The sequence below is a fragment of the Ictidomys tridecemlineatus genome, chromosome 6 (genome assembly GCF_052094955.1).
Source record: "Ictidomys tridecemlineatus isolate mIctTri1 chromosome 6, mIctTri1.hap1, whole genome shotgun sequence".
NCBI classification, from domain to species: domain Eukaryota; kingdom Metazoa; phylum Chordata; class Mammalia; order Rodentia; family Sciuridae; genus Ictidomys; species Ictidomys tridecemlineatus.
Window position 1 is genome coordinate 6,588,367 of NC_135482.1, and position 22,751 is coordinate 6,611,117.

At 48.2% G+C, this 22,751-nt stretch overlaps 1 protein-coding gene across 5 annotated transcripts in view; it reads right to left on the minus strand.

Moving 5' to 3' along the window:
- The window catches only part of Zc3h7b (zinc finger CCCH-type containing 7B), a 51,237-nt gene that overhangs the window by 18,255 nt on the left and 10,231 nt on the right, over window positions 1–22,751 (minus strand). For 4 of the 5 annotated variants that reach the window (XM_040277484.2, XM_040277486.2, XM_078052679.1 and 1 more), the window contains 9 exons: window positions 13,410–13,468; window positions 11,038–11,071; window positions 10,714–10,911; window positions 9,554–9,712; window positions 5,360–5,440; window positions 4,281–4,337; window positions 1,643–1,685; window positions 872–1,065; window positions 243–564 (listed from right to left, as the gene is read on the minus strand). In XM_040277484.2, coding sequence (XP_040133418.2) covers window positions 243–564; window positions 872–1,065; window positions 1,643–1,685; window positions 4,281–4,337; window positions 5,360–5,440; window positions 9,554–9,712; window positions 10,714–10,911; window positions 11,038–11,071; window positions 13,410–13,468 — 1,147 coding nt within the window. The remainder of the gene's footprint in view (window positions 1–242; window positions 565–871; window positions 1,066–1,642; window positions 1,686–4,280; window positions 4,338–5,359; window positions 5,441–9,553; window positions 9,713–10,713; window positions 10,912–11,037; window positions 11,072–13,409; window positions 13,469–22,751) is intronic. The other variant, XM_040277491.2, reaches the window with a different exon arrangement.

A 22,751-nucleotide genomic window follows, 5' to 3' on the forward strand; every position in this document is an offset into this window, starting at 1 on the left:
GCTCTACCGATGAGTCTTGAACAGGACATCAGCCTGAGGCTGGGATCCACACAGAACTGAGTACCACAGAGACACAGCAGCACACACACAAGTGGCCCTGGACTGGGAGAGGTGAGAGAACCAGGATTGGGCAGTTTGGAGTCACAATCCCCATCTGCTCTCCAGAAACCAGAGACATGACGGCACTTTGCAAATGTGGTGCAGGGGTGGGGTGGGGGGGAACATGCCCATCCGGGCCTCACCCATGAAGGAGTCAGGCTTGTCCAGGGAGCCACGGGCTGACCCGAAGCTGTCGAGAGCGTCCAGCCGGGTCTCCGAGTATGGCAGAAGGTCCAGGGAGTCCAGTGTGGGGCCTGGGGGATCGAGGGCATCCAGCACAGAGGCAGCCAGCTTCTTGGAGGGGTCCATGACGAGGCCAAAGGAGGCAGGGGGCAGTGGGCTGGAGACGGGGATGGAGCCACCCACCACAGGTGGCAGCAGCGGGGTCCCACCAGGAAACACGGGTATCAGCTGGGGCAACTCACTAGGCACACCACTGCCGGGCAGGCCACCCTGGACCAGAGACTGCGAGATAGGGACAGAGGCAGGGGTCAGCGGGGAACGTGACTGCCTAGCCCTGGACAGAACTGTGCACTCCAGGAAGCGGCCAGCCACACCCTTCTGCAGCCTGGTCTCAACCTGCCTATGAGGTGGAGCCCGTGCCTTCTGGGAGACGTTCTGGAGCCTTGTGTCTGTTCTGCCAAGTCCCTCATGAGGCGTCTGTTTTCCCAAATGTGACATGGATGGGAACCTTCCCTCTACCCCTCATGGGACAATGAGGACCCAAGTAGGATATGGACTCCAAGAACAGGAGGGCGGCAGTATGACTCACCAGTGAGTCCAGAAGGGTGTCCAGCTCTGGACCAAAGACATCACCATCCGAGAAGTCATCCAGGCTCTCAGTGCTGGGGAGGGTCCTGCTGCTGCTGTCCAGGGGGGCCAGCAGGTCCAGAACGTGAGGGAACAGGGGCATCGTGGGAGTGGAGGGGAGCAGGGCTGGGGAGCCTCGCAGGTCCACATAGCAGTCTGTGGAGGGGGCTAACTCAGTAGCCGCAGGGGCACAGCTTGATGAGCGTGGAGGAGGGGTCCCAGGGCCTAGGGTGGTCATCTAACACTTATCCTGCCCTCCTCCCAGTGACCCTGTCTCCCTGTTGGCTGGCCCCAGGGCAGAGGCCTGGGAAGGCCAAGGAAGGAAACCCGGGGTGGGGGTTCAGTCCTACGGCATCTCCCGATGGCTTTGTTTCCACCTGAATCTCTCTCATCCTCACCTTCTCTAGGGTCAGCAGTGCCCACTCTCTAAGGGACACTGACAAGGTGGAACCCTTCCTGGAAGCCAATAAGGAGGGGAGGGGCCAGGAGGGCAGTGGAAGCAGTGGGTGTCTGTCGGGACAGGCCTAGAGCGAGGGCAGAGGACAGCTAGAGAGGAGCTCTTCTGCCCACAGTGGGACCGACCTTCAACCCTCTACTTCTCTCCTCTCCTTAGGAGCCCCTCAGGAGCCCTGTCTACAGGATGGGAAGGGGACTGACTTCTGACTCCCCGGGGACCTTGGGGACAGGAGCTAAGCTCCTTGGCCACCCTGTCCTGTTGATCAGGGATTACTACCTGTTTCAATGTCATCTATGGAGCCCAATCCATTGGAAGTTCCCTGTGGAGAAGTACATCAGTCAGGCAGGGGACACAGGCTTGGAAGGCATAGCCTGGCACCCCAACGTGGCCAGTCATGGAGGGCCTAGGGTGGGTGTCAAACACCAAACACCTGTCACATGCTGGACTTTGGGGTCTAGCCAGGGGTCAGACAGACTGGCTAGGAGGGGTGGGGTGGGGTCAGAAAAGCCTCCCAGGTGCACCTCAGGGTAGCAGTGACCCTGGGGACAGGATAGGACCTCTGAGCCTCGGTTTCCCCACCTGTCAAAGGCTGGATCCACACCCTGGGGAGGGCACTGAGGATTTTAAGCCCTCCACATCTCACAGCTCAAAGACAAACATCTCGACTCCCCTAGGGGCAGCCCTAGCCTCCTAGTAAGCAGAAAGGGGCAATCACCAGAAGTGGGATCTCTCTGCCACTATGGCCTTTCTGTTGGATGGAAAGTTGGGCCCAAGTCTACTCTCTGGCTCAGCCAAGTTCCTTACTCTCTCTCTGGGCCTATTTTCTTATGTATAAAATGAGAATATATAGCCACCAGCCTCCTGAGATTGTTATGGGGATGAACTGACATTTATAAGAGCTCAGAACAGTGCCTAGCACCCAGGAAGGGCTTTCTCAGTGTTTATAGATCATAACACACATTTTTAGGATGCGCCATCAGGAGGTTGGCTTGGGTGTTTCGTTCACCAGCCTCCATACTTCATCTCTGATGGCCTCCCTCTGCTAGGCCACAGGTGGCTCAAGTCATTCCTCTAATCTGATATCCTCCTCTTTTTCTCTGGGCCCTTCATAGGTTCTGCTAAGTCTTGCTACCTGGTAAGGCCCTGGGTGGCTCCTGCATCCTACATGTTCCTGGGGAGGATAGAGGAAGACCCAGACCCTCACCATTAGCCACCCCTCCCAGGGTCAGTAGCAGCAATAATAAGATTATCCAGCACCCTGCCTCACCTCACGCAGGTCCCGGGCAGCACCCCTCCTCACCGTCATTCAGCATTTGGCCCAGGTACTCTGCAAGCTGTTGTCCCACAGCACAGAGGAGAGGTTGGCCAAGCCTGCTGTTCTCAGATCAGAGGGGGCTGTTTGACTAGGGCCTGCCCTAGGCCTGGGCTGTCTCCCAGCACCACCCCTAACCACCCTGTCCACAGAGCACAGAGCAAAATGTGCACTTGGGTCCCCCAGGGTGTGTTTGCTCACCACAGATAAGCTGCATAAACCAAGGCCATCACACTGGATCAGAAAGCTACTGTTCACATGATAAATATATAAAATACTCAAGGCGGGGAGCAAAACCAGATGATCACCTTTATTGCAGCTGTGATTCTCTCTGTTTGGCACTATATGTGGCTCCCTAGGTTCCAAGGGGCAAAGCTGCCCCCCAGCCCTCCCACCCACCATCTCACCCTGGCCTGGTTCTCTGGGCTCCTATTCCTGCCCCTTTGCACGTTATCCCTACTAGTAATTTTCCCTTAGCAGCAAAGATTTATGGAGTCTATCTTTCTAGGAGGCACAGGGTTGGGAGCTTTCAGGTATGACTCACTGTAATCCTACGACTGGCAGGTGAAGATAAGGAGCCAAGGCCCTGAGATGTGGAGGACCACCTCAAATAAGAGGAGCACTCAGGTTCTAAATCCCACTGCATCCAGCTGCAGATGCCAGGTTCCTCTGAACTCCCTGGGAAGGAACTGGACTCCGGGTCTGGGACACATCCCCCTCTCTTCTAACCCCAGGCTGTTCCCTGGGTGTGAGTGCTGTTCCCTCTTCTCCACCTGTCTGAAACTTGCTCCCCTGGCTCTAGGGATGAACTAGCTTGATACATACAGACGGTGACTGGCACACAGGAAATGCTTTCTCAGTGTTTATCAGACTTTAACACCTCCTCAACAAGGCTGCCTTGTTCCTCTGTTCCTAGAACTCATGTCATCCTTGCCCCTTGTTCCCCACACTCTAAGGGGCAGCTCTAGCAAAGAGCTGGACCTTATAGGGCCTTTGCTTATCTCCTTCATCCCAATAATTGCCTGTGGGCACAGCCCAGCTACCCCACTTCTAGGTGCTGTTGGAATGACAGATTTGGAATGAATGCTACTCCCAGGTGAGAGAAGCCAGCAGGGATCTTAGCAGACCACACTCACATGGGTCTATACAACCTACAGGGCACCAGGATCTTCGCGGGGACTCTACCTAACCTCGTGTGTTCTCAGATCACTCTGTATGTGTGCGTGTATGTGTGCGTGTGTGTGTGTGTGTGTGTGTGTGTGTGTGAGAGACATGGAGGCACAGCGAACCTGGTCCTCTCTGCGGTGCAGTCCACTCTGCTTGGGCATATCATGGACCTCATAACTGACCAGCCTCGATCCCAGTGAATGTGGGAGGGGCCTCAGAAAGGTCGCAGGAATGGATGACACATTTACAGGAGCTAAAGGGTCTACCATCAGGCATGGTGCCATTTGTGGTCCAGTGGCTGCAGACCAACAGGGCATCACACAGCCTGAAGCCATCTATACCCCAGAGAGGGAATCCAAAGCTCTCACAAAGAATGAACCAAGACAGTTTGGTACAGGGGTGGGGAAGAGACTTGGCATCCTGGCCCCATCCTACCTGATCTGCCACGCCAGCTGCAGTGCCATTACTGAGCAGAGAAAAGGTTTCCAATTCCTGTCAGGGATTAGAGAGAGGTGAGAAGAGATCAAGATTCTGGAAAGAGCCAGGCATGGTGGCACATGCCTGTAATCCCAGCGGCTTGGGAGGCTGAGGCAGGAGGATTGTGGGTTCAAAGTCAGCCTCATCAACGGTGAGGCGCTAAGCAACTCACTGAGCCCCTATCTCTAAATAAAATACAAAATAGGGTTGGGGATGTGATTCAGTGTGCAAGTATCCCTGAGTTCAATCCCTGGTACCAAAAAAAAAAAAAGAAAAAATTCTGGAAAGATGCTCAGTATCCTGCCAGCCGGGGCAACAGAGAAGCCCTGACACAGGCTGCTGGGTCTGCAGTGCTATCTGAGGTTCCCTGTCCCCAGGCCTGCCCTGTCTAGCTGGGTTTTGGTGTTTTCTTCTTCCAACTTCAACCTGGGCAAAGACCCCCCCACACACACACATGCAAGCTCCTGCTGTGTTTCAGGCCCTGAACCAGGGGCCATCTCAAACATTCCCCCTGAGGTGGGCACAATTACCCGCGTCTTCCAGATGTGGAGACAAGGAGGAGAAAGATGAACTGACTTGCTCAAGGTCATGGCAGAGACTCTAGAGCCATCTGCCCTCCTGTGTGCAGCAGTACCCTGGCACACGCAGATGCCAAATGCATCAATGTGGATATGAAGAAGCCAGACAGGTCCTGGAACCTCAGATAGGCACCACACGGGGTTATTTGAGAAAACAGGCAGGAGGACACCGGTGTCAACTGAGGCCATCTCCAGGGTGGTTAAAGTCAGCCAGGGCAGGCAGGGAGCACATTTTAACAGCTGGTGTCTAAGGTGAGCTAGGGGCCGTGGCTGTTCTTCCCTCTTCCACAAGGTCCTGGTACTCATCACAGGGCTTTCAGCCAACAGGAAGAAAGAGCACCTGCTGTCACTTGCTCTGTCCTCACCCAGCCCTGGCCACCTCAGCACCTTTCCAGTGGTACCTGATGCTTCCTGTATCCCTCTCCCTACCTCCTGCCCCAGGGTCCAGAGCCCACCTACCTGGGGCCTCTTATACGCCTTCCGTACTCGCAGCCCAAGTTTCTGAGCCAGCTCCTGACCCAGCTGAGTGACACTTTCATCCTGGAGGAGACAAGACACAGGACACCAGTGAGTCAGGCTGCCTGGGCCCACAGAGCTGTGCCGCTGGACATCTCGTGGAGCCCTGAAAGGGGGATCCTGGCTAGTGCATGTCTCAGCCAAGAAAGTGAGGCCCTGGGAGGTGGTGCTGGCTTTCTAAGCCACCTTGAACACAGGTTTTTATTTTTATATTCCCTTTTATTTGGGGGAGAGCAAAGGAGTAATTTGGCTTTTATTTTATTGTATTCTATTTTAATTATCCCTTTATCTTTGAGACAGGGTCTGGCTGTGTTGCCTGGCTGGTCTCCAACTCCTGGGTTCCCGTGATCGTCCTGCCTCAGCCTCCTGAGTAGGCTGTACCACCACACCTGACTGTTGGGTCTTTTTTCCTTCTTTTTCTTTGTGCACTGAGGACTTAACCTAGGGGCACTTTACCACAAAGCTGTATCTGCAGTCCTTTTTATTTTGAGACAAGATCTTGGACTGGGGATGTGGATCAGTGGTAGAGCACCATCCCCAGCACTACAGGAAAAAAAAAAAAAGAGACAAGATCTTGCTAAGTTGCTGAGCCTAGCCTGGAATGTGTGGTTCTCCTGCCTCGGCCTCCTGAGTTGCTAGGATTGCAGGTGTACACCACTGTGCTTCACTCAAATCATTTTTATTTATTTATTTATTTAGGGGGGAGGGGTGAATACTAGGGATTAAAACCAGGGGGTGATTTACCACTGACCCTCATCCCCACTCCTTTTTATTTTTTATTTTGAGACAGGGTTTTGTTAAGTTGTTTAGGCCTTGCTAAGTTGCTGAGGCTGGCCTTGAACTTGTGATCCTCCTACCTCAGCCTCCTGAGTCACTGGGATTACAGGCATGTGCCACCATGCCTAGCTCAAACCATGCTATTTGAATTTAATTTTAATATTATTTTTGTCCTCTCCTTTTTCTCTCCTTCTTCTTTTTTTTTTGGGGGGGGTGCTGAGAATGGAACCAGGGGTCTCATACATGATGCTAGGCAAGTGCCACCACTGAGTTATGTGTCTTTCTTCTTCTTCTTCTTCTTTTTTGGTGATATTGGAGGTTGAGCCCAGGAAACCTTTGCCACTAAACTGCATCCCCAGTCTTTTTACTTTGAGATAGAGTTTTGCCGAGTTGTTCAGGCTGGCCTCAAACATGCAATCCTCCTGCATTAGCCTCCCAAGTAGCTGGGATTACAGATATACACCACCACGCCTGGTCCCAGTCCTTACCTTTTTATTTCTAAAATTCAGCAAGTAAGAGCAAACTGCAGAAGGTAGACTGTTAGAATGAGTGCAAGTACTCTTGCTCACCCAGCCTCACTGTGGTTCCTCCCCAGAAGGAACTGTGTTGTGGGTCTGTTGCATTTCCCTACAGATTTTTCCTAGGAGTGCATTCATCCAGACCTATGAAGAATGCTTAGTTTTCTTTTCTAGGGCTTTTCTCTTCCTTTTCTTCCTTCCTTCCTTCGTTCCTTCCTTCCATTTCTTTTTTTAATGTAAATGGAATCATAAACCAATTATTCTACAACTTGCTTCTGTCCTAGACAGGTTCTTATAACTCTTGCTAAACGACATGTGTTTCACACATAGGGTTCCTGTGAGGCCCCAAGGAGCAAGGGAATGTGAAGTTCTGAACAGCACCTGGTCACGGTGAGTGATGGACAAACATACCTGCTCCTCCCTCCCCTGCAGGCTGTATCACCAAATGTGCACTGTGTGCCAGCCATAAGCAGCACCACAGTACACACGGCAGACAGGCCTCATGGAGTATCCAGAACAACAGTGGAGATCAATCAATCAATAAAGAAATGGGTTACTATGCATTGTGCTCTAGGCCACAGCAGGGCCAGGGGTGCTGTGTCACTGTGTGCGCTTGCCCCTTTCCCTATCTTGCTGACAAGCTCCTGGTGGTTAAGTCCTGGATCTGAGCCACCTCTAGTCCCAATGCCCATCATGATTCAGGGGTTCAGTATCTGCCCAGTAAATACCATAAAAGGGGGAAATTCCCTAATGCAAAATAAAGAATCCCAGGTTGGGATACTTCTGTAGGCAATTTCCTAACCCTCACTGGGGCTTCTTTATCTGTAGGTTGGATCTGCCCTGCCCCGTCAGAAGTGAGCTCCCCACAAGACCTAGCTGTGGGTCTGCTATAGACACTACAAAATGCTGCGGGGGGGGGGGGGGGGGGTGTTACTGGGGATGCGGTAGCGCGCTCGCCTGGCATGCGTGCGGCCCAGGTTCGATCCTCAGCACCACATACAAAATCAAAGATGTTGTGTCCACCAAGAACTAAAAAATAAATATTAAAATTCTCTCTCTCTCTCTCTCAAAAAAAAAAAAAAAATGCTATGGGGATCAGGGGATTATTGTCACAAAGAAACACTCTTTTTTTCTTTTGCACTACTGGGATTGAGACCAGGGCCTGACACAAACTAGGCAAACACTCTTCCACTGAGCTACATCCCCAGCCTAAGAAACATTCTTAATAGTGAACTAAGCAGAATCAGGGAAGCATTATGTATAACAACATCTCCTGGTCCACAACAGTAGATGTCCTGGTGTATGATCTGCTAATTCTAGCCTCAGCACATCCCTAAGACGCATTATATGTTGTTAATCCCATTTTACAGGGGTGTAAACTAAGGCTTCTGGAGGCTAAGTCATGGCCAAGAAGACACAGCTAAGAGTGGAAGACCCAAGAATAAACCCAACCCCAGCCACCCGTCCAGCACTGCCATCCTCTCCCACCACGCACACTGCCTGCCTTCTTCAGGCCCTGCTCACACCCCACCTCTTTCAGGGAGCTTTCCTGCCCTCTCCCCCTTCCTGGGCAGCATCTTCCATTTTCTAAGCTTTTCAACAGTCACTATGTCAGGGATAAAGTACGAAGGGCATTATATTGATACAGAGGTGTGGCAAGCAATGTCCAGCTGGGCGTGATGGTGCACACCTGTAGTCCCAGCAGCTTGGAAAGCTGAGATAGGAGGATCATGAATTCAAAGCCAGCCTCAGCAACTTAGTGGGGTCCTAAGTAATTTAGTGACACCTGACTCTAAATAAAATACAAAAATGGGATGGGATTGTAGCTCAGTTGTTAAGTGCCCCTGGGTTCAATCCCCAGTACCAAAAAACAAGAAAAAAAAAATGCTCTGTCCAAGGGCACACTGGGAGGCAAGGCAGAACCAGGCCTAGACCCCAGTGCTATTTTAATTTGTCACCAGTGGACTGTGAGTCCTTGAAGCACATAGATCTATGCCTGAATACTGTTAATGGATGAGTGGGGAGGGGACATGTGTCCAGCTGACTGTGGGTGGGGCCATCTCACAGGCTCGTTACTGGCCATTTCCCATCGCTGCTTTCCTGAGTGCTGACAACCAGGACCCAGCACATAAGGCACCCCTCTAGTCATCACAGCTAGAGGTCAAGAGCACAGACTCAAAAACCAGACTGCTGGGGGCTGGGGTTGTGGCTCAGTGACAGAGTGCTTGCCTCGCACATGTGAGGCACTGGGTTCGAACCTCAGCACCACATAAAAATAAACAAACAAAATAAAGATATCGTGTCCCTCTATAACTAAAAAATTTTTAAATTAAAAAAACAAAAACAAACAAACAAACAAACAAAAAAAACCACAACCCACAGACTGCTAGAGTCCAAATCTCAGCTCAGCCACCCATTGGTTGTTGTGATTTCAGGAATGATCCTTTCTTTCTGTGTCTCTCTCTGTCCCTTCACCTTTAAAATGGGTATAATAAGCTACTTAGCAAAACCCTGTCTCAAAATAAACAGTAAAAAGGGCTGGGAATGTAGTTCAGTGCTAAAGTGCCTTCGGTTCAATTCCCAGTAAAAAAATAATAATAATAATAATAAGTGGGAGGACTACAAGAACATCTTCCTCACAGGGTTGTTTCGAGGATTTGGTGAGTTAATACCCATAATGCAGTTTTCGTAGTGCCTGGCACATAATCAGAGTTCAGAGATGGTGGCCAGCATTCCTATCAGTGTCTGCAACTCCATGTCACAGAGGAAACCGAGGCTCAGTAAAATGTGGAAGCTTGGCCTACCTGAGGGCCAGAGCAGAGGCTTTGGAGTCGGGACTCACGTGTGGCAGGGCCAGGGAGCACCGGCTGCTGCACTCGTAGGCCTCCTTGTGGCGTCCCAGCTCATTGAGGGCGCGCGCCTTGCGGAACAGCGCCCGGATGCTCTCGCTATCCAGGAGCAGCGCCTTCTCACTGTCCTCCAGTGCTTTCTCATACAGGCCCTGTGGGAGAGGAGTGGGGGGCCAACTAGTCAGCACCTGCGCACTCTGTCCCAGGCTCCTAACCCCATCTAGGGCTGAACAACAGCGTCCCTTCCCTGCAGAGCAGGAGCAGGGGCAGGGCTGGGCTCAGGAGCAGGGCTTGAGAGGTCCCAGGGAAAAGGCCACATTCAGACAATGAGTAGGGGCATTTGTGTGTGCAGCTGGCAGGCTGCAGTGGGCACTGGCAGGACAATGCAGGGATGGCTGCAGGTTGTGCAGTGCTGAGCCTGGTCCTCCCCCACATATTTGCACATCTGTCTTCAGTTTAAATCATCAAGTGCGGAAGAGTGGCCCCTCTGAGAAGTGAAATTCTAGGGCAGCTCTGCACAAAGAAGTGTGCAGAGGGCCAAATCCTTAGGCTGGATTGCAGAGGTCTCCCTAGACCCTCTGCATGTCTGCAGCAGAGCTTCCCACAGGACCTGAACAGCAGCTGAGCCAGAGTAGGAGTGGGATAGGGAAGAGGAGGAGGCTGGAGCTCTAAGGAGGAGCTTGGGGAGAGCAAGGAGGCTGGGAGGAAGAAGTGGGGCAGGTTAGACTCCCACCAATGTCCAATGTCACCTCGAGATTCTAACTCAGTTCATTTGGGGCGGGGCTAGGGCATCAGTACCATGTTTTAAGAACTTTTTATTTTGTATCCATATTCCTTTTTTTTTGGAGATAGGGTCTTGCCTGAGCTTGCACAGGCTGATCCTGAATCCCTGGGCTCAAGCAATCCTCCTGTCTCAGCCTCCGGAGTAGCTGGGACTATAGGCCACCTGGCTTATCTGTTTTTTAAAGTTCTCCAGGTGAGTCTGTTGTGCAGCTGGGACTGAGGGCCTCAGGAATAGAGAGTAAGAGTCAGACAGGGGGAGACAAAGGAGGCCAGCCCCAGGCCTTCGTACTCACTGGGTGTAGGACTACCTGGAGGGGGCATCCGGGGGACATGGTGAGCAGCAGGAGAGAGGGCAGGGGAGTCGACTCACCATGGTGAAGTAGCAGGCAGCCCTGTTCACATGCAGCTTGCACAGCAGCTCCTGGGGCAGGGCCACCTGGTCAGAGGCAGCGTAGTCAGCCACGTTCAGCCCCTCCATGTACTGCACCAGGGCCTGCTTATAGTCCTTCTCTCGAAACAGGTCATTGCCCTCAGCAAACAGATTCTGCACCAGCTTGAGCAGGAAGGCCTGTCAGGGCAGGGTGCACAGGGAGCTCAGGGGCTCTTCTCCATGCAGCTCTGGCCCCAGCCCCCAACCCTCTTCCCTGGATGGGCTCGCCCTTCACCTTCATCCAACCCAGCAGCTGACACTCACCTCATACTCTTCTTGCTTTAGGGGTAGTGTTGACCTAGCAGATAAAGAGAGGGACACAGGTCTGTGTGAGCCCAGGGGTCTCAGACTCATGGAGGTCCCAGAGTTATAGAACTACAAGCATCAGGTCATACCAGGAGAGGGCCGCTCCAACTTGGACCTCAGTACTTTGTGGGCTGGGGTGAGGGGACAGCATGCAGGTTGGTGGACTCTGATGGAAGGACTTGCAATTTCCCCAGGGCCCAACAGCCAGGCTCTCCCAGGTATAGATGCTGAGAAAGAGCAGACCAGTGCCAGCAGCAGGTTTGGCTCAGCGGCTATCCTCTGCCTGAAACCAGCCCTCTCCTAATAAGAGAGCACAGGTTCCAAGTCTCTCCATGTTACATGGGTGGCAGAGCCAAGGCTGGGCATAGGGCTGCAGCTCAAGGCCTGGAGGAGGGGATAGCCCAGGGGGGCTCACACAGAAGGTGGGGAATCTACCTTAGGCCCCCTTGCTAAACACATGGAACACGTATATGTGAAAACTCTCAGGGGAATGGGGCAAAGCCAGTGAGACAGACTGTAACAGGAGCAGGTCCTACTGTGTGGCCTGTAAAGCCATGCCTCAAGAGGCCAAGAGGGGGGACAGGAAACCATACAGGAAGCAGAGAACTGGGACACAGATAAACTCTACAGAAATCAGTGACTGAGGTTAAAGGCACAGGATTCTGAGGCTGAACCCAGGGGCACGATCACTGAGCTACATCCTCTGCCCTCTCTATTTTTTTAATTTTGAAAGGATCTCACTACATTCTTGAGGCTGCCCTTGAACTTGCTATCTTCTTGCCTCAGCCTCCCAAGTTGTGGGATCATAGGTGTGTGCCACTTTGCCTGGCTTACAAGAGGAAAAACAGTAATTGCAAAGCTCACCTTGTTCGCCAGACCAGACTCTGATTAAATCTGATTACTTCTTGAAAATCAAACAGTTGCTTCCCCAAATGCAAGACCTGCCTAGGTGATGGGTAAAGCAGAGGCAGCTGCTCTGATGCTCAAGTGTGAGGACAGCCTGAGCCCCTCAGCTGCAGGATGCATTACCAACAGCCAGAGGCGGCGAGACACAAAGGGTCCCCTGGGGAAGGAGCTAGGAGAAGTGATGCATGGTGTTGACATAAACCTCACTGTATGAGAGCAACATGGAGTGACTATTTGAAAAGGGGCCTAGTTTGTGGTGCCACCGTGGGTAAGAAAAGGCAGGGAGTACTTTGTAAATTCAGGTGAGAGAACAAAACCCGGGAGTCTATAAGGGTTTACAGAGGCAAATTCAAGTTTCACAAGAACTCTACTTAAGAAAAAGAACAGGAAATTTCGAACATAGAATTGCTAGGGTGTGAGTATCTCCAAGGCCTCAGGAAAGGCCCATGCAAGTGAGGGGCCCCCGAAGCCTACGCTTCATTATTGTCATAATATATATGCCCCTGAGGATCTATTTAATGGAGACAAAAGAAAAAGGTTAGTAAAAATACTTTGCATACAAAGAAAAAAATGAAAAAACAACCATGGCACTTGGGTGCTGGGGAACATTTAATGGAAAAACATGGGTTTTGAAGTCAGCCAGGCCTGGCTTTGAACGCTGTCACTCAATAACTGTGTGACCTTAAATAAGATTTTTAACCTCTCTAAGCCTCAGCTTTCTTTCTTTCTTTCTTTTTCTTTCTTTCTCTTTCTTTTTGGCAGAGGGGTGCTGGGGATTAAACTCAAGGGCACTTGACCACTGAGCCACATCCCCAGCCCCTATTTTGTATTTTATTTAGAGACAGGGTCTCACTGAGTTGCTTAGTGCCTTGCCGTTGCTGGAATGGCCTTGAACTTGCAATCCTACTACCTCAGCCTCCCAAGCCACTGGGTATGTACTACCACACACACAGCTAAGCCTCAACTTTCTCATCTGCAAAATGGAAATAAAGTGACCTACTTTACTGGGCTGTTGTGAAAATTAAAGATGATGGAGAGATATACAGGGCCCAGCACAGAGAGACAGTCAGAGCTCAAAAAATAGGGACTATTGATTTGTTAGAAGATGCATGCAGATGTGCAAGAGAATTCACGGTGTGTGTGTGTGTGTGTGTGTGTGTGTGTGTGTGTGTGTGTGATGTGGAGGGTGAGGGTGGAGTAATATACTGGACAAGACCGGCAGGTAGCAAGGCACAGGGACTCCGTACCTGTGGAGCTGTGGCCTCTGCCTGGCCAGCCCCTTCTCCGCTCACCCACCTCTCACACCCCAATATACACAGGAGCCTGACCCGCAGGGGCTCAGCCAGCAGGAAACAGGAGAGCAGGAGAGGGTGTGGCTTCCTGATGACCTGCCCTGCCCTGCCCACCACCTGCCGCACACTTACTGAATGAACTGCAGCCCCTTCTCGATGTCCGCCTTCCGTTTCTGCCTCTCCATCAGTCTCTGGGGAAGAGAGCACAGCACATCAGTCTGAGGCAGGGGCCTGGTCGCTGTCGCCCCCCCACCCCTTTGTGCCGGCCATAAGTAGGCACTCTCTTACTCCGCTGATCCCACTTTGCAGCTGAGAAGGGGGTCTCAAGGATGAGGCCAATCTCAGGGTCTACACGGATCATCTGAAGCAGACCAGCTGTCACCCTGCATCCCTGTGGGTCCTGGGCTCCGAGCATGCATGGTGACCTCTGTGACGGAGGCTGTGTGGAGACCACCACACACGGCTTGGGCAACAGTGCTTCCCAGCATACCCTCAAGTTCACAGGAACAACCTTATTTTACCATCCAACTAAGCAGTCTGTGCTGCTCCCAGTGAGAAGCAACACAGAAAATGCAAAGTGAGGAGCAATGATTATATCAGTGACCACCCACACTGGGTCCTGCACTTGGAACAAGAATCTCAACAGTGCCGTGAGCCAGGTGTCATTTCTCCCCCCTTACCCAAGAGCTGAAGGTGGTCCAGGCCCCATTTGAACCCAGGAGATGCTTCCTCTCACGATCCCCAGCAGCCCCTCCACACACCACTGATGACCCCTGATTCAGACAGCCAGTGTGCTCATCTCTCCCGTGCCCAGCAGGCTGTGTGGGTCAGCCAGGGAAGGCCTCCGGACCTGTGGGGAAGCTTTCTTCCTCTCCTCCCAGCACACCTGTGGCTGCCCAGTCCTCACCACGAGGTGCAGTGCGTGCGAGGCCCAGGCTGAGTAGGTTTGGGTATGCCAGCGGTGATTGTGACACAGTCACTGCCCCAGGGAGCTTTTCATCTGGCACAGAAGACAGTGCTTGCCATTTATGACATCTGACACGTGCCCAATACGCGTCTGACTGTCCTTGAGGCGCTGTGGGTGAAGGCTCTGGGCTCAGACAGGCCTGGGTGTGATCCCAGCATTCACACTGTGTGACTTTGGGCCTCAGTGTCCAGAGGGGGAACTGACTGGCATGAGAGTTCACAAGGTGACAGGTGCAACAATAGTGGGGAAATATGTCACAACATTAGTCCTCCCTCTTGCAAAACACTCTGCATGTGCTCCTCGGGTTAGACACACAGGCTGTGTCCTGTCCTGAGAGGAGGAGGCAGTAGCAATGGCCCTGGCTGCTCGGTCATTCTCTCTGTCCTCAGCGTCCCTGTCTACCAAATAAGTCCCTCATCCCTCTGTGCTCCAGGCCTCAGTCACCACAGGACCGGGTACTCTTCCTGCCTCCTAGCCTCTGCTCTCAGTTCCTCCATGCTCCTGCCCATCCTACACGTGAAGTTCCCTCCTCCTGCAAAGCCTCTCCTCCCTATAGAGCCTCAAGATCCCTTAAGTGACCTCATTATGCAGTCACTCCTCTGATACAGGAATCTGGGGGCCACAGATGATTGCAGTCAGTCCTTGCTCTGGAAGTCACCACAGAATCTCCTGGCACTGGTTGGGGAGCTGCAGAAGGGCAGAAGCCTTTGCAGGCCTGACTTACATAAAACTTTAACAAAAAGGGTCAATCTGATTGACTAAGAGTGAATGAAGATGCCTTTATAACGACTAAACCAGGCTGGGGTTGTAGCTCAGTGGTAGAGCGCTTGCCTAGCACGTGGGAAACACTGGGTTTGATCCTCAGCACCACAAAAAAATAAATAAAATAAAGGTATTGTGTCCATCTACAGCTATACAAAATTTTTTAAAAAGATTGCTCGTTTCTAGGTTTTAACCTTCTAAGGTTACTAAGAATTAAAATTCTAACAGATGTAATTTTATATGCACACAAAAAGTTTCAGCTCTGTTTTCATTAAAGTACTGTAAAGAGTAAAGTATGTCATTTCCTTTTCCTTTTTTTTTTTTTTTTTTTTGGTACCAGGGATTGAACCCCGGGGCCATTAACCACTGAGCCACATCCCCAGCACCCCTCTTTTTTTAATACTTTTTTTTTTAGTTGACAATGGACTTTATTTGTTTTTATGTGGTGCTGAGGATTGAACCCAGTGCCTCATGCATGCTAGGCAAGCACTTTACCACTGCGCCAAACCCCCATCCCCCCGCAGCCACTTTTACATTTTATTTAGAGACAGGGCCTCTCTAAATTCCTGAGGCTGATTTAGAACTCACAATCCTCCTGCCTCAGCCTCCCAAGCTGCTGGGATTACAGGTGTGCGCCACTGTAAACATTACTCATTTACTGAAGAGACAGACTCTCATGATGTGTTGAAAGCCTTTTCCACTTAGGTGTACTAGTCTGGGGACCTTGAGCTTCTAGGTAAAGACATTGATCAGAGTCCACATGGAACAGACACTTTAAGTGTTGGGCTAATGATTGGAATCTATGTTGTACAGGCATTGGGAGGTACCAAAGCTATTGGCTTCGCCCATGATTTTCTAATTGACTGTGCCCTATTAATCTTTGAATCTAAATTTTTCTGTAACTTTCATTTAGGTCCATCTCCACCTCCACCTCCCCACTGCTCCTATCTTTTTGCTAGCCTGTCTTCTTGGAGGAGACAGAGAAGAAAACTGCTGGCAGCCGAGGACTTCATGAATTTCAACCTTAAAAGAGTTACAGATGTAAAAATATATTTTTTAAAATTACAAGGTAAAAGAAATGTTTCTGGATGAGAAAGCATTTTTGCATGGTAAAATATTCTTGTTCCTAAGTCCAAGGTGAAAGAGCACAAAACTAAGGATGTAAACCAGTTGTTGAATGTCTGAGCTGTAGGAGTTTAGGAAAGATACATCTCAAAAAGTTTGCATATGTGACTAAATTGGCTATAAGTAGCACTTTCAGTTAGTTATTCGAATTTCTAGGTACTAAGAGAAAGCAAAGTCTGAGCATTCATCTGCTCTTACCTATCAAGATAATTTTCCTGGCCTGGGGATATAGCATGCACAAGGCCCTGGCTTCAATCCCCAGCACCGCCAAGAAAAAGATAATTTTCTTGTGTCTGTTAGGTTTTATTACTTAGGGAAGCTAAGGCTCAAAGGAACTAGGGTTTGTACAACTTCAGTTAAACAAACAACTTTTATTTTAGGTTATAACCCTACCATATGGATTTAACCAATTAATAAGGACATCAATGTAGTCATGCCCTTCAAGTAAAATATAAAGCTTAGGAGAACATTTTACCAGGCTGGTGTTCTCCAAACTAAAATTATATGTAGCTATAGTCTCTCTCAGACTTAAGTAGAAATAACAAGTTTAGCTGAGGATTTATTTGATATTTAATATTTTGTAATTGTAATTGTAATTGAGTAAAAATAGCTTATCATCAATAAGTGATATATAAATTTTGTGTTACTCTTTATACCAGTCTGAAAATTTAAATATATTTTTGGCAAGTTACAAGGACAGCCTTTTTATTTAAAGGTTAACAATATGAAAGATGGAAACATTTTGCCACTTTTTTTCACACATAGAAAAAGTTAAGAACTCTCAATTTTATTTGATTCATGTTTCAGATGTAATCTTGTATTGTGTTATTTGTCAAGGCCCCACCTTACCTGAGATAAATCTGCCTCTCACCCTACTCCATGTTAGGATGCCTCCAAAGTAAGCTAAATTTAAGTTGATTTAAAGTTGTGTTAAAAAGATAGATTTTTATTGTAAAGATTACTAAAATCTTAAAATAATCCAGGGATGTAATACAAAACTAAGTAAAGGTTTAGGTAAATTATAAAAGACATGTAACATTATCATATTTTAAAAGAAGATAAAATTGGGGCTGGGGATGTGGCTCAAGCGGTAGCACGCTCACTTAGCATGCATGCGACCCAGGTTCGATCCTCAGCACCATATACAAACAAAGATGTTGTATCCGCTGACAACTAAAAAGTAAATGTTAAAAAATTTTTTTTAAAAAAGTATTCCTTCTAATGGTACAACCTGAGTAAATTTTAAAATAAGCCATCACCCATGGGACTCCCACTTTAAGACTGGTAAAATTAGCCTGCTGGATGTTTCAAACCAAAAATTGGAGACTAAAGTAAGAAAAGTAAAAGGGCCAAGGAGAAAAACAGCCAATATTTGGCCTTTGCCCTCTGGGGTCAGCCAAGATCCAGTGAATGACAGGACTCCTCTCTGGGCCTTGCAACTCCCATGAGTCATCCCATCTGCCAATCAGGGAGATCAAGAGGACCCTAGAAAACAGGAAGCCAACCAGTGCACATTCTGCAAAGAGGAGGGTCATTGGAGAAGGAAATGTTCCTGATGCTTCCAAGGGAAGCCACACATAGTCAGAAAGACCCTGACCCCTCCTGGTAGATGGCACAACTGATAGAGGAAGACTAGAAAAGAAGTCAAGAGGCTTTGCACAAGTTCCCAAGAGTAATCTCTAAGGAATCTCAGTTCACTCTTAACAATAGATAAGAAAAAAGTTTTTTTTTTAAAATATTTATTTATTTTTTTAGTTGTAGTTGGACACAATATCTTTATTTTATTTATTTATATGGTGCTGAGGATCAAACCCAGGGCCTTGCAGGTACTAGGTGAGCACTCTACCACTGAGCCACAATCCCAGCCCCCCAAAAAGGTTAGTTTTGACCAACTTGATCTTAAATACCTGGAAGGAGAATATAACCAAAACCACAGTCCTACATAGCATTTGAAAGAAAAGGTAATAATTCTTTTAATGTAACTGGAGATATACATTTGTGTCAGACCTACCAAAAGTAAGTAAAACTGGGAAGCTATAAAGAAAGGGTTTTCTAACACTCAGCCTCTCGAATTGCTGGAAATACAGGTGTGCACCATGGCTTGCCTGGCCATGAATAGGTACCTGAACAGCTCTACCCTAAACCAGACTTCCACAACCATAGACTAGGATAAGTCACTAATTAGAAGTTCTCCAAATGGGGAAAATCTTAATTGTGCTTTAAAGGGTTAATAGGATTTGATTTGTTGGTATCAGAGAATGGAGACCACCTAGTGAGCTACATGTGAGTTTATGAAATTGCTGTCCTGTCCCATGTTTCATCCAGGTCTGACTGAAGACCCTGGGGGCTGGGTCCACATTTGATAGATGAGGAAAGTAAATCTCAAAGAGATCACAAGATATGTAGCCAGCCATGGGGCCACTGTGGAACAAGTGGTTTCAGCTCAGAAGACTCTAATGCTGTCCTTCCTCAAAGGCACAGGGGGAAGCAGAACATCTCACAAATTCTCCTGACACCAAGCCTGTGTTTCTTTGACTGCCTGTCCCCTGACCCCAGAAGGCAGATGTCTTTATGGTGTGATTTGGAGGGAGTCTCCTACATAAAAATATGATATTTCTGACTCCCAAATACAACTATGAGTGCCAAGCACCTGTAAAGTACCAGACTCTGGGACAGAGGACAGATAGGAATAAAGCACACTGCCTGGAAGAAAAAACACGAGGGGCCATGAGGACAGTAATCTGAGTGAGCCAGGGCAAGTGAGGGAACCCACATCATCCCATCTACTTGTTAAACACAAGCAGGCACTTCCGGCTCTCATCTGGGCACTAAATCCCCTCCCTAGAAGCCAAACAGTGGGACAGCTACAACAGGACAAAGAGCTTCAGTGAAGGCGTCCATCAATCCATCCAGCCATGTACTCCTGGCATGGAATAAGCACTAAGGATTACCTTAAATGTCCTCAGAGGGCTGGGGATTTAGCAATTTACAAAGTTGACAATGCCTCTTTAAGAACACATGTTCTGGTGAAAGACACACAGGACAAATATACAATGTAGTACATCAAGGACACACAACAAAGAAAAAATATGAGATTGACAGGATGCTACAATTGCTGGGTGATCAGGGATGGCCACTTTGGCCTTTGAACATCCAGGGGGAAAGTGTTCTAGACAGGGAACAATGGTGCAAGGGTCCTGAGGTAGGCACCTGATTGATGTATTTAAAGAGCAAGGAGACTGTGGAGATAGGAGTAGTCAGTGGAGAACACAGGAAATGGGAAAGTCAAGCGATTAGCAGAGAAGACTATATGCAGGATTTGTAGGTGGGACAAGGACTATAGGCTTTCTCTTTTAAGGTAGATTTTGAATGAAAAGTGCAGAAAAAAGTGAACACTAACCAACTGAGATTTATTTAGGTCCCCCAACAACAACCCTGAGCAGGAATATAGTCCAAGAGACTAGGAAAGTTGCCCTGGGCCACACAGTGAATCTGGAGCCTGGGTTCAGAGAGACTGGGGATATGGACACCAGACAGCCTGACCTACAACAGCCACGACTGCCCCCCAGCCCTGGAAGCACCCAACCCCCGACACCCTTCACTCCTCAGTTTTCTTCCTCTGGGAGGAAATTTATCAAAGATGGTTATTATGGACTGGATGTTTGTGTCTTCCCCCATGTACCTAGGTTGAAGCCCTAACCCCTATCCACACCGGACACAGAACCTATCGGGATGTATTTAAGGTTAAATGAGATTATGAGGGTGAGGTCCTGATTGGACATTTTGTTATAGTAATCTCACAGACTAATAGATAATAGTACTGAAAAGGGGGGACTGTTACTAAAAAAAAGCAGAAGTAGTTGGGAGCTGGGTGAAGGACAGAAGGTGGAGACATTTTGAGGTGCATGCTTAAAAACGCCTAAGATAGCCACGAAGGGGACTGTTCAGTGGAAATACAGATGTGAAGGGGGACTCTGGAGAGAGCTCATGAAGACAAGAGTCAGGGCGGTAGTGCACGCCTAGAAAGCCAACTACTCAGCAACTTAGCAAGATAGTCTCAAATTGAAAAGAAAAGAAAAGAAAAGAAAGGACTGGGGATGTAGCTCAGTGGTAGAGTGCCCTAGGTTCAATCCCCTGTACCACAAAAAAACTGAGGGGATGGTGCTGTTGGGATGAGATGAATGTATTTTCCATGCATGAATTTTAATGCTATAGTCTAAATGTCTATGTCCTCCCCAAATGAACTGGAACCACTTTTGTGAAGCAATTTGATGACCTCTACCAAAATAAGCAAGGTAGATCCTGCTGGCTGCCTCCCCAGCAGACAGCCAGTTTCCTTATTTCTTCCTGGTAAAACTTCACTCTTGTTCCTCTCCTAGGCACCCAGGAGAAGTTTAACTAAGCTCAGCCAATCAAAACAGTCCTTTTCTCTTATCAGAGATTGGCTTAGGCAAGGGCATATTAAATCATCCTGACCAATGAGAAAGGAAAAGTCAGCCAAAAGGTTTTCTTATGCTTAAAATGGGCCACAAGTGTCTGGGAGGTAGCTCAGTGGTAGAGTGCTATCCTAGCATGCTCAGGGTCCTGGGTGGAACTCCCCAGGACAGTGCAAAAAATAAAATTAAGTTAAACTTAAAAAGAGGACAAAGACAGGGAAAAGAAATTTGACAAGATAAACACTCTGGGGATGGTAAAGCAGAAAGACGAAAGGTATTTAATGATGAATCTGACTCCAAAAATTAATTGGCCGTGAAACTGTCCCCCATCATTTTTCTTATGTGAATTCCTATTTTGAAGTAGGAATTCTGTTACTTACACCCAAATTATCAAATATCCTTTTATTGGGGGGAGGGGGGTTACCAGGGATTGAACTCGTAACACTTGACTACTGAGCCACATGCCCAGCCCTATTTTGTATTCTATTTAGAGACAGGGTCTCACTGAGTTGCTTAGCACCTCACTTTTTGCTGAGGCTGGCTTTGATTGTCCTGTCTCTGCCTCCCGAGGAACTAGGATTACAGACATGTGCCACCGCACCCAGCTGAATGTATTCCTTTTTTTTTTTTTTTAAGTATTTTTTTGTTGTTGTTGATGAATGTTTATTTTATTTTTTAATTATTTTTTATTTTATTTATATGCAGTGTTGAGAATCAAATTCAGTAACTCACATGCTAGTCAAACATTCAACCACTGAGTCACAACCACATGAATGTACACAACAACTTTTAAAAAAAATATTTTTTAGTTGTTGGGCTGGGATTGTGGCTCAGCGGTAGAGCACTCGCCTAGCATGGGCGAGACCCGGGTTTGATCCTCAGCAAGTGGCATTATGTTGTGTCCATCTATACCTAAAAAATAAATATTAGTTGTTGATGGACCTTTATTTTATTTATTTGTATATGGTACTGAGAATCGAACCCAGTGCCTCATACATGCTAGGCAAGTGCGTTGCCACTGAACCACAACCCCAGTCCCTGAATGTACTACTTTGAAGAGCAAATGAAACACTACAGGCAATTTTAATGTCCACCAGTAAAGGATTAACTTAATTAAAATGCAATATACTCATACCACAACCATGGAATACAATGTAGCTATTGAATGTATATGTATGGTTATGGTGATGCCTATATTCATGGTTGACAGCAAAACACAAGCAGATTTCAGAACATTTTATATTGTGTATTCACATTAGGGTGTGTGTTTACGATTGAGTTTGAGCCAGGTACGGTGGTACACATCTGTAATCCCAGCAGTTTGGGAGGCTGAGGCAGGAGGATTAGGAGTTCTAAGTTAGCCTCATCAACTTACCAAGGCCCTAAGTAATTCAGCAAGACCTTGTCTCAAAATTAAAAAATATAAAAAGAGTTGGAGATGTGGCTCAGTGGGTAAGCACTCCTGGGTTCAGTCCGTGGTATCAAAAAACAAAACAAACCAAAAGGTTTGAAAGCAATTTTATCTGGTTCTCTTCTGGGATCTGCACAAGGAGCTGTGGCACGGGATACTTTGTTTCTGTTTTCTTCCTCATGGTTGAAGCTTTCCCACAGAGTAAGTATTATTCTTGTTTGAAACGTAAAAGAAGACAACTGACTAGAAGCCAACATAGGAGCGCAGGGACCAAGTTGGAACCGGTAGCCACAGTGCTTGATTTTAAACCTAGTACAGGGTCTGCCAAAAAGTCAATGGGTTGTTCTTCCTGAAAAAGAGGGAAAACAAAACCACTGACCTGGGAATCGGAAAGGGAACATATTTGTTTCTGCACTGGGGAGAGATTTGAAAATGACAAAATTTTAAAGACTCAGATCTTCATTAGGCTAGGAAGGTCTGTGCCAGCCTTTTCAAAATCTCAAGGCTCTGTGCTTGGCACAGAGCAAATGCCCAGTCAAGGGTGGTAAAATGAATGAATGAATACCAACTCATCCAACCATCCACTTTATAAGAACGAATATTGCATAAACAGATGAGGGCCAGGTGCAGAGGCGCACACCTGTAATTCCAGAGACATGGGAAGCTGAGACAGGAAAATTGCAAGTTTGAGTACAACCTCAGCAACTTAGCAAGGCCTTAAGCAACTTGGACACCCTGTCTCAAAATTAAAAAAAAAAAAAAAAAAAAGGTGG